The sequence below is a fragment of the Labrus bergylta genome, chromosome 7 (assembly GCF_963930695.1).
Source record: "Labrus bergylta chromosome 7, fLabBer1.1, whole genome shotgun sequence".
NCBI lineage: Eukaryota > Metazoa > Chordata > Actinopteri > Labriformes > Labridae > Labrus > Labrus bergylta.
This window is the reverse complement of record NC_089201.1, coordinates 31143167-31159546: the sequence shown is the minus strand read 5'-3', so window position 1 is coordinate 31159546 and position 16380 is coordinate 31143167. Positions and strand designations below refer to the sequence as shown.

At 41.6% G+C, this 16380-nt stretch overlaps 3 protein-coding genes across 3 annotated transcripts in view; all 3 read right to left on the bottom strand.

Annotated features, from left to right (window-relative positions):
- LOC136179616 (NLR family CARD domain-containing protein 3-like) overlaps window positions 1–16380 on the bottom strand; it is a 173233-nt gene that overhangs the window by 119044 nt on the left and 37809 nt on the right. The window lies entirely within an intron of this gene.
- Window positions 3161–9426, bottom strand: LOC136179743 (electron transfer flavoprotein beta subunit lysine methyltransferase-like). The gene is made up of 3 exons (XM_065957403.1): window positions 9076–9426; window positions 6463–6593; window positions 3161–4915 (listed from the first exon to the last, which is right to left on the bottom strand). Exons 1-3 carry the CDS (start codon window positions 9333–9335, stop codon window positions 4566–4568), a joined length of 741 nt encoding a protein of 246 aa, XP_065813475.1. The 5' UTR covers window positions 9336–9426; the 3' UTR covers window positions 3161–4565.
- LOC136179608 (NLR family CARD domain-containing protein 3-like) overlaps window positions 13838–16380 on the bottom strand; it is a 149137-nt gene continuing 146594 nt past the window's right edge. The window contains exon 12 of the mRNA XM_065956445.1: window positions 13838–14774. Within this exon, the coding sequence (XP_065812517.1) occupies window positions 14762–14774 (13 nt within the window). The 3' untranslated portion in view covers window positions 13838–14761. The remainder of the gene's footprint in view (window positions 14775–16380) is intronic.

Below are 16380 nucleotides of genomic sequence, written 5' to 3'. Positions count from 1 at the left end.
CCCCAGCTTTAGCGGTAACTCAGTCCATAGGGACTTGGGTTGGGAACCAGAGGGTCGCCGGTTCAAGTCCCAGTGTGGACCAAATCTCAAAGTTGGTCTGGTAGCTGGAGAGGTGTCAGGGCACTGCTGAGGTGCCCTTGAGCAAGGCACCAAACCCCCAACTGCTCTGGTGCACTCTCTGCTTAGCAGCTTGTAGCAGCCCCACTCTGACATCTCTCCATCATTGCATGTCCACAGGTCCTGTTTGTGCATGCGTGTGATTCATGTGTGTGAGAAGCATGTCCCTAAAAATAACAAATTTCCCTCAAGGATTAATAAAGTTTATCAAAATACAATCAAAAAATAAAAATAAGGGTCAGTGATAAATAAGGGTTGTTCAGATGACCAATTCAAAAATCTTTTAAAAACACACTTTGAAAGCATGCATCAGGTTCATTAAAATGTGAGATTTGTATTCATGTTGGTTTTGTGTTTTTCAAAATGACATTTACACCATTTTGTTCAAAAGGTAAGACAGAATGGACATAAAAATGTCAAGTGGTGTAACCACTGAAAAATTAAGAATATTGAATATTTTATACATCTAGAGTATGTGAGTGTAAGTGTACTCATGATTGTAATTACTTCATTTTAAAATAGCACAAGAAATTAGATTTTATTAGGATTATCCCTAAATTTATAAGTTATGCCCTTTTTCAATAGTGAGCGGGACACAGAGCTGAAAACACTTCTGTTTTCTAATTAATTTTTGGCAAATTTTGTAAAAATTGTTTAAAAAAACAACATGTTATTTCACTGCAGTAAAGGACTACTTTTATTCCACTTTAATTGTCCTGTATTTTATTATATGTTTATGAGAAATACTGGTTACACCAATTGACTCAAACCAGTTACACCAACTGACCATGCTGCTTCTACCATTGTTTCTTGAAGAAATTGTTGTTAGCTTCCTCCATTTTATGTTTGCTCCACCTTCCAAAGTGCACAGAATACCAGTGCAAACCTGTAGTGTGCACATTTGCCTTAAACACAGAATGTAACTGAAGTGAATAGATCGGCCTTTTGGATGGGTCTCATAGATCGGCAGGTTCTTACTGATAAATATTTTATTTTCTGTTTCCAATAGCTGTTTACAACCACACATACATTGCACGCATTAGACTAAACGTGTTCCTGTATTCTCTCACGGAAAAGCTTGAAATGTAAAGTTGTTTTGTTTCTTTGTTCCTTCTTGATTTCTGTCGATCCTTCTAGTGATGTGTCGGTCATGAAGGATTCGTTTAAAACGAATCATCTGGGTGAACGAACTGAACTGAATCACTTACTGAGAAGAGTCGTTCATTTCTCAACTCTCTCTCCTCTCTCCCGTCTCTCTCTCTCTCCAGACCGTAAGAGTCTCTCAAAGCCCGCCCTCCCTCTCCTCTCATGTCAGTGATACCTACTGACTGAACCAATAGGAGGAGTCGGTCAGGAGCTCTGTGTCTCTAAAGCCCGCCCTCCCTCTCCTCTCATGTCAGTGATACCTACTGACTGAACCAATAGGAGGAGTCGGTCAGGAGCTCTGTGTCTCTAAAGCCCGCCCTCCCTCTCCTCTCATGTCAGTGATACCTACTGACTGAACCAATAGAAGGAGTCGGTCAGGAGCTCTGTGTCTCTAAAGCCCGCCCCTACTTCTCCCTCTCATGTCTCCAAAATTGAGGAAGTAGAAAATATATTATTGAACATTTAATGTTTGTGTTTTTTATATCTGCTGTCAGTTTACAAACGGCTTTTATATCCAACTTAATTTAACTTAGCTGACTGTTTTAACATCCACTAACCATCGTGTTTCAGTCAGTACAGTGTGTGTGTGTGTGTGTGTGTGTGTGTGTGTGTGTGTGTGTGTGTGTGTGTGTGTGTGTGTGTGTGTGTGACTGAGGCTGGTGACTCACAGTCTCGCTTGTTCACGTTCAGTGTTTCGTTCACTGAACGTACTGACTGAAGCTCCGACCCGAATCACTGACTGACTGAGAGAGACTCAGAAAGTAACCTAAGCCCATTATTAGTTTTTAATATTATTAGTTTTTAATATTATTAGTTTTTAAATCATTTTTTTGCCCTGCGTATATAATTTAAAATATAACTGTTCTGGCATAGAATATATTCGTTGCCATGCATCTTTTCTGCTGACATGTAGCCTATATTAAGTTAAATTAATTGTCATTCATGATAATGTTTGCAAACTGACAGCTGCTTTAACAGGCACATACTTTTTCACGACACCCAGCCTAATTGTTATTAAAATATTTAGTGCTGTGCTGTTTCTAGTTATTTATAAGAAATATTAGTTATTACCATTTTATTCATGTTTGTTTAGAAGTATTTTTATTTTTAAAATAAATAAATTCTGTTAAATATAAAGATGTATGCCAGTTTTCTTTAAGTCTATGAATATTGTTTTGGTGGTCAAACTGGCTGCAATTTAAGGGGCTACCGCAGAAATCATGCCTATGGCACCAAAATGGTTAGGGCCGGCTCTGTGACAGACTTTGGAGGATTAAGGGAAGTTTAATGAATTGAATACATGCATATATCTGTGAATATATGAAGGATAGGAAGAAGATGAGGGTGTGTGAAGGAGATCCAGCAGAAGTTCAAACTCCTGACTGAAATTCCTCTCTGACAAATCAAAGTATTCCAGTAAAGTCAAAGTAGGCCTATCTGTACTGAAGCTCCATGAAGGAGACTAATCAGACCTTTAAAGACTTTAACACTAACATGTGATCCATGTCACAGCTGTTTTATAGAAATATGATTATTATCTTTGCATGAAGTTTCAGATTTCAACTCCATCACCGCCAACACCAGAACATTTGGAACAATCAGCAGAATCCAAACATTTGTACTCTTGTTTCAAATTATCCAATTTGTTTTTTATTGATCTTATCTGTAAGTTTTATTTCCCAACAGCAAGACTTAAATGTTTGGTAAACCTCTCGGGGGCTCAACGTCAAAACTGAAAAACATCCTGTTTAGTTGGTCAATCTATGTCATATTTACTTATATTCTGACACATTATAGACTAAATAATATCCTTACAACAGAAGACAGGTCTCAGTATGCTTGAATATAATCTATAAATAATATTAAACATTTGAATATTTCTTGAAGACAATTCAGAGCAGGACATGAACGTCCTCACTGATTATTATTATGTCCCTGAACGCAGCAGTCAGAGCCACCTACATGTGAAAACGTTGAGTAGTAATAATACATTACAGTTCCTGTTTTCAGTCTGCTCACTTGTCTGAAAAATAAAACTGATGGCGCCACCTGCTGGACAAAGATTCAAAGCTTGATCCAAACAGCAGCCGAGCTCTTATCCAGCTGCTTCAAAGTGAGCAGCCTGATGACTCTGCTGGAGCCAGATTCACACGTAGCCCCGGCCGGGTCACACTCCTGTTCAGGTTTGATCTCTAAAGAGAGAGAAACTGGTCTGTAAGGCATTCAGATATAAACTACTGTAGGGTAGAGGTCACCGAGGGGCGGGCTGGAACAAAGAAAGATCAGTTGTAGTCTGTCTGTTGATGTCTCAGTATTTTTGCTGTCTTTCTTTTCTTATTGTATTTTGTCGTTGCTGTCCTGACCTTGTCTGTTTGTTTTTTCTGTGCCTTATTTGTCATGTATATGTCACCAGTTTGTCACGCTATTGCACCTCATTAAATGAATGAATGAATAAAAACCATTCCTGAGATAATCCACTGCTGGTACGGAGGTGCTCTCTGCCTCCTGTGTGTGAACAAAGAGTGTGTGTGTGTTTGAAGATACAAGTATATCCATCTCACATAGAACTGTGTTTGTCTTTGATTGAAATGGGGGCGGCAGTTGCGGTAGAGGGTCGCCGGTTCAAGTCCCTGGCCTGGTAGCTGGAGAGGTGCCAGTCCACTTCCTGAGCACTGCCCTTGAGCAAGGCACTGAACCCCAAAACTGCTCTGGAGCGCTCGCTGTGGGCCGCCCCCTCACTCTGAGACCTCTCCATTAATGCATGTCCACAGGATCCTGTTTGTTCATGTGTGTGTTCATGTTTATTAAACAGAGTGATTCATAAAGGATCAATTCAAAATGAAATATGAAACACACATTGTGAGTGTGTGTAGTTGTCAAACTGAAAGCAGACATCACAGCCGTTTTTACATCTGCACTCCTGAAAACATGGAAATCATTTGAGGAGGACTGCTCCTGACTGCAGACGCAGCACTGAGGGAATGCTACTTTCAACATCAGGCTACTTTTAGAAAATGACCAACCCTGCCTTTAAGCGTGATATTGATTTGAGGTCATATCGCCCCGCCCTGCTAACCAGGCTACCGGAGCAGCAGCAGCACGGCGCCATGCTTCCTCTCCTGAACACAGACAGAAGAGAGGGAGTTGTTTTGATACAGCTGATCATTCAAATATCTAAAAGAAGTGATCATTCAGATTGGGAAATGTACCAACCTTCCTTGTTTGTGTGACTTTCAAATAAAACACAGTCCTCTCAACCTCACACAGTCCATGTTTTCTTGAAGAATAATTCTCTCAGGTGTTCAGAGTTCAGGTGTGTAGCTCCAGACGCCGCTGCAGCTCAGGCCGTAGTTCTCCTCTCTCACACTGTCGGGCAGCTCAAACTGAGCCAGCGGCCTCAGGAGGCGTCGGATGGCGTGCTCCTCAAACTGAGCTCTTCCTGGATCTCCGATCAGGACTTTGGTGCCGTGGGTCTCCATGCAGCGGTTCAACCAGCTGTGCAGGCTGGTGGCGAGGGACTGGTCGTAGAACATGTCGCCCAGCAGGATCAGGTGGAAGGCGGCGGGCGGTGAACCGATCATGTTGTGGGTGAGACACACAGGAGGCTGCAGGCCGTTCAGCTCACTGTTCATGTGCGTCGCCACGGCTGCCACTGGAACACAAACAGGCGGGTTAACACGTCACAGGGTTAGGCTTCAAGGAATCATGGTGTTCATGTGTTTCTTTTAATCACAGCAGTCTATATACAGGGTTCACACTCTTTTCCAGGGATCATTTTCCAGGACTTTTCCAGGACATTTTCAGCCATGATGGAGCTGGTATGACAGTCCGTGATCGTGCCACGCCAATATTAAGTGTAGTCTTTAACAAGGTTAATCACACCCACTGTGAGCTACCGCTTCAACGGTTAAACATTTAATATCATGTTAAGGTCCATTTTTTACACTTAACAACGCAGTATTATATTTGAAGAGACAATGCTAGCAAACAAGAAACTTTCAATGGATTCTTGTTCCTCGTGTCCCTGGCTGTACCCCTGAGAAGTTTCAGCAGATTTTACTGGAGACTTTTTTAAATTATTAAAGTTGAATTCTGGTCAAATTGCATAGAGACGCTGATATTTTAGAACATTTTAATTCATTTTTCTAAAAAACAAGAAACTTTCAATGGAAAGGTCTTCTGGTTTCTGTTTGTAGTTCATTTAAAGTCCCCATGATACTGACAGCAGGCAGAACATTATCTGCACTGAGGACCACCTCCCACAGACGGGATTCTGACAATGATTTGTTTGTCTTAAGAACCAGATACATGCAGTAAAAAAGTCTGTTCTAGATAAAAACTCATTTACAGCCACAGATCTGCTCGACTCTGTCACAAAAGCTGATGATTGTTAGATTCCCTGCATTCCTGAAACGCATCAGAAACCATCGACCCGACCTCCATGGAGGACAGACCTGACAAAGCTTCACTTTTCATTTCTTACAGATCTGCACAAGGATGCAGCCTCTAGTGGACACTCGATGAACTGCAGGATTTAGCACCTCAGCATCGGCTTCATTTTTAAAGACCGGAGGTTTCTGCTTAGTTTGACAAAGTGCAGTCTGAAAGCAAACCGAACCAAATGAAAAATGCAGCAATGTTGCAGCGCAATGATAAATGGATTGCGCTTGTAAAGCGCTTTTCTGGTCTTCTGAAGACTCAAAGCGCTTTTTACACCGCAGGTCACACCTACACATTCACACCCTGATGGTAGAGACTGCTGAGTAAAGAGACCATCAGAAATAACTAATCCCTTTCATAGACACACATACGCCACTGATGAAGCAGCGAGAGCAATTCAGGGTTCAGCGTCTTGCCCAAGGACACGTCGGAGATCTGGCTGCAGGAGCTCGGGATTGAACCCCCAAACCTTCCGGTTGAGAGACGACCGACTCTACCAACCGAGCCACAGCCGCCCCTGAATCGCCCAAAATTTCATACGTTAAAATGAAATAATGTTGAGCTCCATCACAGCTTTTTGACTTCTTGCGTCAACCATCTGAGACCTCAGCCAACCACACGAGAAAAAAACCTTCCACCCGTTGACGACATACAGCGAATGTTTTAATGTTCCTATCAAAATAAGAGCCTGAAAATGTGTCCATGCTGTGATGTCATGAGTAAATAACACAGTAGAGTAAGAGATGAATGAATGCTTACTAGGGTCGATGTCGTTAGCCACTACATGAGCGGCACCGCACAGAATGGCGGCGATGGCGGAGGCTCTGCAGCCGCTGCCCAGATCCAGAACGGTCTGACCCCGACACACTGCGGGGTGGTCCAGGAGAAACCTGAACACAGAGACAGAAACAAACAAAACAGCTGTTTAGGTTTGTGAAACCAACGAGACGCCAGAGTCACTTCCTGCTCCGTGCCACAGGTCGGAATCAAACCTACGGTCTCTGCACATTGTGGCCCTCGAGCTAACCACTAGGCCATCGCCACCCCTTTATCTTAATGTCTTTGTTGCATAATTTCAACGTATTGAAGCGACTGCTCAAACTAATCTTTAAATGACAGTGAGCCTTTGTCCCAGGCGTCTGATGTGTTAGAAGTCCTTCACTAAAAGGTGGCTAAGGTCCTGGACCTCCTGACAACACTAAAGATCTGCACTGAGCAGCCGCTGAAGTCCTGAAGTCAAACACTGGAGCTCAGAGAGTTTAGTGAGAACAATAGAGAAGACGAGGGAACCAGCTGAACAATTGACTCAGGACTTTTGCTTTTATATCGTTATTAAGACGTCTCCTACTGAGCCAAGACACATGCACATTTCAAAAAATAAATCAACCTGTAGTTGGTCCGAACTTCATGGTGTCACGTCCAACACGTCTTTATGACTTCATTCTCGGTTTGGGAGGCGTGGTCTCATTGGACAAATCATCATTATCATCTTATTTCATTAAAACTTCATTAAAGATAGAGTCGGTATCTTTTCAAAATAAAATACAGACTTCTCCTAAAGCTGCTCCATTGTCCCTTCTGGGCCTCCGTACATGTGTGGTGGTGACTGTGTCTGCAGAGACTCTGTCCTCTCACTGGATTTTACTGTTCTGCTTTGTTCTGGTTGACTCAGGATGTTTCTGGGCAGAGCTGGTGTGTTTTGTAGTGTCTCATCTGTATGCATGTACCTTATATTCTCTAATAATCAACATTTATGTCAAGTAGTCTTGCTGCATAATCATATGTATCTCAGTAAACTGTATCTTAATAAACTGAAACTGCGCCTCAGGGTAAAAATGCATTTAGCAGAGCACACAGGAAGGAGCCCTCAGGGGAGGGTGAAAGAAAGTTCAGTACAGCAATACAGAAAGGTGAATCCTTAAAGTTACCAATAAAGATGAAGTTGAACAGATCAGATGGTGAAAAGAGGGCGTGAAGAAGCTTGTCCCCACGCCCCTGCAAAGCCATACATACTGTAATCTTTGTCTGTTTTAGTCTCTTCAGTTGAAGGGCTCACTGCTTTATGACTCCATGAATACAGCTTCCTATGCTCATGTTCTTTGGCCTCCAGGTCCGGTCTCTGAAGAGGACTTTGCAAACTTTAAGGACTACAATTACACCGTGAAGAAAACAGAAAATAGATTCAGAACTTCAAAATGTTGCGGCTTCATTGGGTTCGGATGTAGGTTTAATCTGGGTCCAAATTTGATACAAAAAGTCACTACAGTTTCCTCCAGACAATGACAGCGCACAGGTGAGTGGAGGAGTGGATACAGTTCAGTGATTGGACGAGATTCAAACCGGCGAATATGACGGACGTGGACGTAGCAGCAAAGAAGAGAAAATATAATCAGAGTGAGGAGAAACACCACAATCATTGTTCATTTTAACTGCATTAAAGTTCATATTTTAACACCATATTTATCGACTTTAAAGGTCACATATTCTGCTAAACCCACTCCCCCATGTTCCTCTAACTCTAACATGTGTCTCTAGTCCGTCTACAAACCCCCCAATGATGAGAAAAGTCCATCCTCTCCGTCTTCTGCCTGCTCCACTTTTCAGAAAATGTGTGCTCAAACAGGCCGTTTGGAGATGTTCCCTTCATGACATCACAAAGGGCAGTAGCCCCTCCCCCAGGTGGGTGACACTCCCACAGCTAGGTGTTTGTTCTGCCCTCTGAGGCCGCGATCACACCGAGACGCGCCGCTGCAGACGCGGGCGCTCATAAATACGTTTATTTCGTTTAGATTTCCAAGGTAATTCTAATTAGAGGAAACCATGGACCTAACTTCATATTACTTTACTGGAAATGTATTCAAGAAATGAGCAGCTATTTATCACCTGCTTCTCTGGAAATAGCAGAATATAATTACTCGGTGATCATTTTGTGGTGAATTGTGATTTCATTTCAAATAAATGATTTGATAATTGTCACCTACTTACCATGAAATTTGGGGGTAATTTCAAAGAAATTGGAAAAAACAGTTACTTACCAATTAGGACTTGCTTACAATTAAGATCGGGCATTATTTCAAAGAGGTTACGTGCTAATTTTCACTCAATTGTCATGAAATTCAGGGGTAATTTCAATGAAATCAAAAAAAAGTTTGTCTAATTATCACCTAATTACGACGAAATTTGCGGACCTGTAAAGTGTTACCTAGATTTTTGTACAATTCAAAGTGTACATATCATTTTCCAGTAACTTTGACATTTGTCGTTTGAATGATTTACAACGGGGATGTAAAGCAGCTGTGCACCAACAGCTGTTAGTGACGTCACTACTAAAGAGGTGAAAGGTGAATGAAACAGGTATATTAGAGATCTCACCGTGACAGCGCCTGTCCTCCGGGCCAGTAGATCGCCCAGTACGGGTCCTCGTAGGGCCACAGTTCGGGTCTCTCCGTCCAGAATCTGCAGCTGGGAGTGAACAGCCTCAGTCTGAGCTCCGGGGTGAGGCTCTGCTCTCCGACCACCTCCGTGTTTTCACCGATAAATCTGCGGCTGTGAGACACACACCTCCGTCTGAATGCTGTGAACGACCCTTTAACACACCTGCTCCATGTAGAGGACTTAAAGAGTCCAAACATGACCAGTTAGCCACGGAGCTACTCGTCAGAGCCCTTCTTATGTCTCTGTCACCTTCTGTCGTTTTTTAACATCTTAAAACCCGATAAGAAATGAAAATACACAACTTTCTTCTTCGTTGGCTGGCATCCAAAAAGTTGCATTACTGCCATCTGCTGGATTTAATTATTACTCACATTCCTAAATCCTCCTCAATAAACCTGTTCTCAAGAGAGATTTAAACAAGCATCTTCGTCCTCTCCCTCTCTCCCCACACTCCAAAATACTTTTTACATCTCTTCTTACGAGTCCCTCTCTCTCCATTTCTGACATCATGTTCTGTCTATGTGCTACATACTTTCTACATTTAATAACTACATGTTCAACTGTTTCTGCTAGATTGCATATCTCACAAAGACCAGATGAATGTTTTCCAGTGATATGTAGAGAGCTATTTAAATGACTGTGACTGATTCTTAACCTGGACATTACGACCTCCTCTCTTCTGTTGCTCCCTCTGTATTTTACTTTATCTATTTCCCTCTGAATTGAATATAAATGTCTTCCCTTTGTCTGATTGTTCCGATATTGTTGCCATTCCTGTTTGATTTTACTCCATGTGACTCGTTTCCCCTCTGACTGAGATCATTTGATGTTAATATCAATCCTCTCTTTCTTTACAGCTTCCTTTGCCAACCTGTCCACCTTTTCATTTCCTGCTATACCTGAATGTGCTGGAACCCACATGAACATCACATCTGTCCCCTGTTTAACCACCTGGGAATGTGTAAATATGATTTCATATAATACATCTTGACGACTGTGAGATGATCCTGATTGAATACTGTATAAAGCGCTGACTGAATCACTGCAACTAAAATGGCGTACAACTCTACTGTGTACACGTTCAGGAAATCTGACGTTCTCTTCACGACTTCAACCATGAACCTTTTGGGATAAACGCAGCTGATCCTGTTGCATTTGTCATCGGGTCTTTAGATCCATCTGTGAATACTTGTACATGATCTCCATATCTCTGTTCTATGTGTTCATAGAATTCACTAACTAAATCAACATTTCTTTTCCTTTCCTTTATCTTTAGTAACTCCAAGTCTACTTCAGCTGTCTCAAGCATCCACATTGGAACTGGTGGCCATAAAACAGCTGGACTGATATCCTTGTCATACACTCCCATATCTCTCGCCACTCTATCCCCTATCCATCCAAAACTGGACTTAATTGTTCTCTCTTTTTCCCAGCAATCCTTTAACACTGATTTTGTTGGGTGACTATCTCCATGTCCTCTCAAGTTCAGCCAATAATTAGCTAATAGCTGTTTCCTCCTTAAACATAGTGGCATCTCTCCTACTTCTACCTGAAGTGCACATATTGGAGATGATTTCACTGCCCCACTACATATCCTAAGAGCCTGTGCCTGAATCATTTCTAACTTTGCAAGTGTTGTCTTTGCTGCAGATCCATATACCACACTCCCATACTCAATCCTAGTTCTAATTAACGCCACATATATATATTTTAAGGCAGCAACATCAGCTCCCCAATCCATTCCTACAAGACATCTCATTACATTTATTACTTTTTTGCATTTATCAACATTATTCCTGATGTGTTCCTTCCAAGTCAACCGGACATCAAAAAATACCCCTAAAAAACTAAATGAGTCAACTCGTTCTAGCTTATTTCCAAACAATGTCAACCCAATATTCTCCCCAATTTTCTTTCGAGAAAAGAACATGATCTTTGTTTTTTCCACAGAAAATGTAAATCCCCACTTTAATCCCCACTTCTCAACTAAACTGATCCCTTTCTGAATTTTATTTACAATAAATTGTATATTCTTTCCTTTTTTCCACAATGCTCCATCATCCGCAAACAATGATCTTCCTATATCTGTTGGGATATTATCAAATATATAATTTATCATAATTGAAAATAAAATCGTACCTATATATTCACCTTTTATATCTTTAAATGTATTTTTAAACTGTTGTCTTTCAAGCTGCTGTAACATAATTATTTTTTAGTAATTGTCCCCAATGGGGGGTCGATGGAGATGATCTTATCTCTTAAAATGTAATAAAAACAGAACTCAGGTTCTTCTTCTACTGATTCATTTAAATGTCTCTCTCTATCAGGAATCTCTTTTCTTCTTTTCAGCTGCTCCAAAAAAAAGACAATAAAATCATAATCGGTGATATTTTGTGTACCACTAAACCCTCCCTATTTTAGCCCTGCTCAGAACAGGCTGTTTCTGTGTCTGTACCTTTAAATATGTAAATGAGCTGTGTCTGACCACGCCCCCTCTCTGGAAGGGCTCGGATGTACTCAGTGCTTTCTCGCTCCATGTCCTATTGTTTACGGTGAGAAGGCAGACTCAGAGGGCAGAACAAACACCTAGCTGTGGGAGTGTCACCCACCTGGGGGAGGGGCTACTGCCCTTTGTGATGTCATGAAGGGAAAATCTCCAAACGGCCTGTTTGAGCACACATTTTCTGAAAAGTGGAGCAGGAAAAAGATGGAGAGGATGGACTTTTCTCATCATTGGGGGGTTTGTAGACAGACTAGAGACACATGTTAGAGGAACATGGGGAAGTGGATTTTAAATATGTGACCTTTAAATTTGACCTGATTTGGATGTTTGGTTTAATTTAGCAACTAAACAAGAACACGTTTCCATCTGTGTCTATCTGTCTGTCTTGAATGCAAACTTTTTCTTCCCTGAAAGAAATCCATGCACATCAACCTGTGTAGATGTCTCCTCAGTCCTCTGCATGGAGGCTTTGTGTCTCCTGAACCCAGACAACACGTTCTCTGAAGAGGAGGCAGAGTGTGACGATCCGGGGGAAGCCTTAACACTAACCTGAGCAGAGGTCAATGAGGCCGTTAGAATGCTCCTCACTGACAAGGCGCCCAGGGGCCTCATTTATCAACAGTGAGTAGAAAGTGTTCTAAATTCTGTCTTACAAATGAAATTTGGAATGTGCTAAAGTACAGAAAAAAATCTGTATTTATCAACCATGCTGACAGCGATCGTACTCACATCGGTAGGTAATCAGTGTTGATAAATCCCATGTTCTTAACCTGCAGGCTCGCACACGTTCAGGGACATTTACATTCAGAAACGCCTCCAATGAACCATTTATGGTAACAACACACCTCTTTAAAAACCACCTGAATATATTTACCTCGCCGGAATAATGACTACGAGAGCAAAGAAAAGGAGCTTCATAACAACAGGAATGGAAGTGGAAGAGGTTGAATAAAAAAGGGAAATAAATAAATAGATAATAAATAAAGAGATAAAATAAGGTTAGTAACTCTCGCGCTAAGTGACCCAAATAAATGATTAGTCTTTTCACTTAGTGGAAGTTACTAACAAAAGAACAAATGCTGCATGAGAGAAGGTGACAGGTCAGAGGAGAAAACACCAAGATGAAGTTTGAGAATAAGTTCAGTGCAAAAAATAACAACGCATCACGGCACAAAAGCCAGAAGTATCTGCTCCACAATTTCACCCTTGAACATTTACAGCGTGGTCGGGGGCACAGCTCTCTCTGGGGGATTAATCAAACAGTGACGCTCTCCCAACAGAACAAGCTGGACCAAACGGATCAGTGTGCTCTTTTGAACTTACTGCAGAGCGCACGCTTCACCAAATCATCTAATAATGCAAAACCAGCCATGATGTAACATTTCAAAGTAAAGCCTGTCACAGACGACTTTTTAAGGTTTTCACACCAATTAGGCAACGGGTCTGTTTCAAACCACACAAAATCACTTATTTTTTGTTTTGAATTTAAAAAAACTGGGAACATGCATCTAGGTTGAGATGGATTCTGGCGTGCTGTGACACTCGTGGTGCTTTTTATTTGTAGTTTCAATGTTCTACCTCTAGATTCTGTGTGTAAGCATGCTCAGAGCTGTGCTTATATTTACACACATTTCTAAGTAAAAGAACAAGTTGATAAATTCCACTCTTTGCGTGGGAATGTTCTTACACACTCATTACTCACAGATCCGTGCTCACACACTGTTGATAGATGAGCCCCCTGATTTTGTGCTTCAAACGTTCGTACACACGGTTTAAGCACATATCTGTTAGTGAATGAGGCCCATTATCTTTTGTTTCTCTGCAACACGTTCAACTGGATGCCTCATTATAGAGAGCGTAATGCTGCAGCTCCCCCTGGTGGTGAACCTGTGTCAGTGCTATGTGAGTCCTTAAGACGTGATCATGTGAAAGCCTCCCCCAGTTTGAAGCAAAGCAATAAATCATTTTACAATCTTTAAAAATCAGATATATTTATACAATTTACTATATTTATTTAATACCACATTCTACTCTAATTCTGTGTAGAAGCAGCATGTTTGTGTGGACAATATCACACTGTGGAGCTGAATGAAATGTGAGTCTGTCTCAGAACACTTTCACTAACAGAGACCGCACCTTTACTGATTGAAATAAAGAGTAAGAGTCAGGTGAGGGGGGAGAAGGACAAATGTGTGGATCTTTGTGGAAAACAAAGTTTTATTTCAAATACAAGCGGAGAAGAAAATTACAGAGAGCAGACAGAGAAATAATCTCTTCAGATCGATCAGTCTGGGAGAAAACTGTGGAAACAGTGACACCTGCTGGCAGAAAGCAGTGATCGCAGCAACAGAACCTAAACATGAATTATTATTCAAATAAAACCCTCCACAGATTGAATTTATTTCTATTTAAAATCCTGAGATAATAAAAACAGAAGGTTCAAACATCAAAGTGTAATAAACATCAGAAGTTAAAAATAAAGATAGTTTGATAACGTGTCCGTTGTTACCCTGACATGATGAATGAATATCAATGATTGAGTCTGCATGTTATTCAGCTCTTTTTATATCATCTCATATTACATCAAATATTCAGGTGCTGACTCTGCACCTGGATCCAGACATCCTGTTTGTAGTTCTTTTAAAAACTCAGTGAAGCCTCCTCTTTGTTTTGATCCAACAAAGAGACGACTGATTTATTATCAGACGACCAACGACTCGTGGTTAAAAGCAGAACTTCACACTTTAACTTGCACAGGTGGAATCAACTTCTACTGTTATCTGTGAATATGAGTCAATGAATAACCTGCACCACTACACATGTCCACAGGGTGGCGCTGCAACAGAAACATTTATATCCAAATCAAAGAGTTCATCTTCGGTCGTTGAGTCATGAAGCAGTTTAAATTCAGAATATGAGAATAGAAAAATGTCCGAGGTCATGGTCCTGTGTGTGACGGTGGAGCTGATCTCAGAGCAGCTCAGACTGCAGCACTGAGAGTCATCTGCGCTGTGATTGGTCCGTCAGTCTCCCAGTAACACAGCCCAGTTAAAGACTCACCAACACACCAGCTGCTGCTTCCAGCTCTGTGATCAGCAGGATCCTCTCTTTAAAGACTCACCTCCACCAGCTGTTGATATAAAAAGAGATAAATGAGAGATTAGACTCTGAGAGAGACTTCATGATTATTCTGATCATATAATATCATCGTTATCATGATTATTCTGATTATCAGTGATACAGAACATCCAGTATGAAGAGCAGCAGGGACTTCAGTCCTGCTCAGAAGTGAAGTGGGCGTGGAAAGTAGCACGCCACCTTTCAGTTCTCGTGGTCACTCGTGTTGGTGACTTGAAGCTGAAAGGGACAGAGAGTCCTTGAAGGCATCATCACGTCACAGACAGTTGAGTGATGTGTTTACCGAGAGTCCTTGAAGGCATCATCATGTCACAGACAGTTGAGTGATGTGTTTACTGAGAGTCCTTGAAGGCATCATCGTGTCAGAGACAGTTGAGTGATGTGTTTAACGAGAGTCCTTGAAGGCATCATCCTCACGTCACAGACAGTTGAGTGACGTGTTTACCGAGAGTCCTTTAAGGCATCATCATCATTTCACAGACAGTTGAGTGACGTGTTTACAGAGAGTCCTTGAAGGCATCATCACGTCACAGACAGTTGAGTGATGTGTTTACTGAGAGTCCTCGAAGGTATCATCACGTCGGAGACAGTTGAGTGATGTGTTTACTGAGAGTCCTCGAAGGCATCATCATGTCACAGACAGTTGAGTGACGTGTTTACTGAGAGTCCTCGAAGGCATCATCATGTCACAGACAGTTGAGTGACGTGTTTACCGAGAGTCCTCGAAGGCATCATCATGTCACAGACAGTTGAGTGACGTGTTTACCGAGAGTCCTCGAAGGCATCATCATGTCACAGACAGTTGAGTGATGTGTTTACCGAGAGTCCTCGAAGGCATCATCATGTCACAGACAGTTGAGTGATGTGTTTACTGAGAGTCCTTGAAGGCATCATCATGTCACAGACAGTTGAGTGATGTGTTTACAGAGAGTCCTTGAAGGCATCATCATGTCACAGACAGTTGAGTGATGTGTTTACTGAGAGTCCTTGAAGGCATCATGATGTCACAGACAGTTGAGTGATGTGTTTACTGTTGATTCATGTAAACTGTGTTTAAATCTAGCAGCAGCAGTTTCTGATTTTCTCTGCCTTTTGGGACAGAAATAACAGCAGACATTAAACACACTTTAAAGAGTTATTTCCACCTGGATGAACTGCAGTGTCTCACAGGTGTGCTGTGTGTAATCTGTCCCTGTGTGTGTTACGAGCCTTGTGGAAGAACAATGTGAACCTGTCTGTGTCTGTGCATCTCACCATCTTACTAATGGAGCCTTTAAATAGCATGGAAATACTGCACCATGACTTTAGAGCAGGTTTTTGTTGGTCCATGGTGCAGCTGCTTTCTGCCCCCTGAGACAGCAACGCCCCACCAACACACCTGAGCACAGGTCATGTTAAGACCTAAACACACTCAGGGGAAAGAGGAAGTGCTGATTCAACGTTTACTGATGTAAAGGTTCAAGTGATTTATCTCAAGTGTCCTCACAGGGAAATGAAAAAGTGTCCCTCTGAAGAACATTTCTTTGTTTGGTGCAAAGTTAACAGAACTTCACGTCATATTTCAGAGATCATTAAACTGAATTTATTCTGACTTCAAA

Bases quoted from the DNA above. Each gene is read 5' to 3' on its own strand.
- LOC136179743 (XM_065957403.1), bottom strand. From the start codon at position 9,335: ATGTTTGGACTCTTTAAGTCCTCTACATGGAGCAGGTGTGTTAAAGGG. The intron at 6,594-9,075 runs GTGAGATCTCTA...CTCTGTGTTCAG, and splicing joins GGAGGACAGGCGCTGTCACG to GTTTCTCCTGGACCACCCCG. The intron at 4,916-6,462 runs GTAAGCATTCAT...TTTGTGTTCCAG, and splicing joins GGCTAACGACATCGACCCTA to TGGCAGCCGTGGCGACGCAC.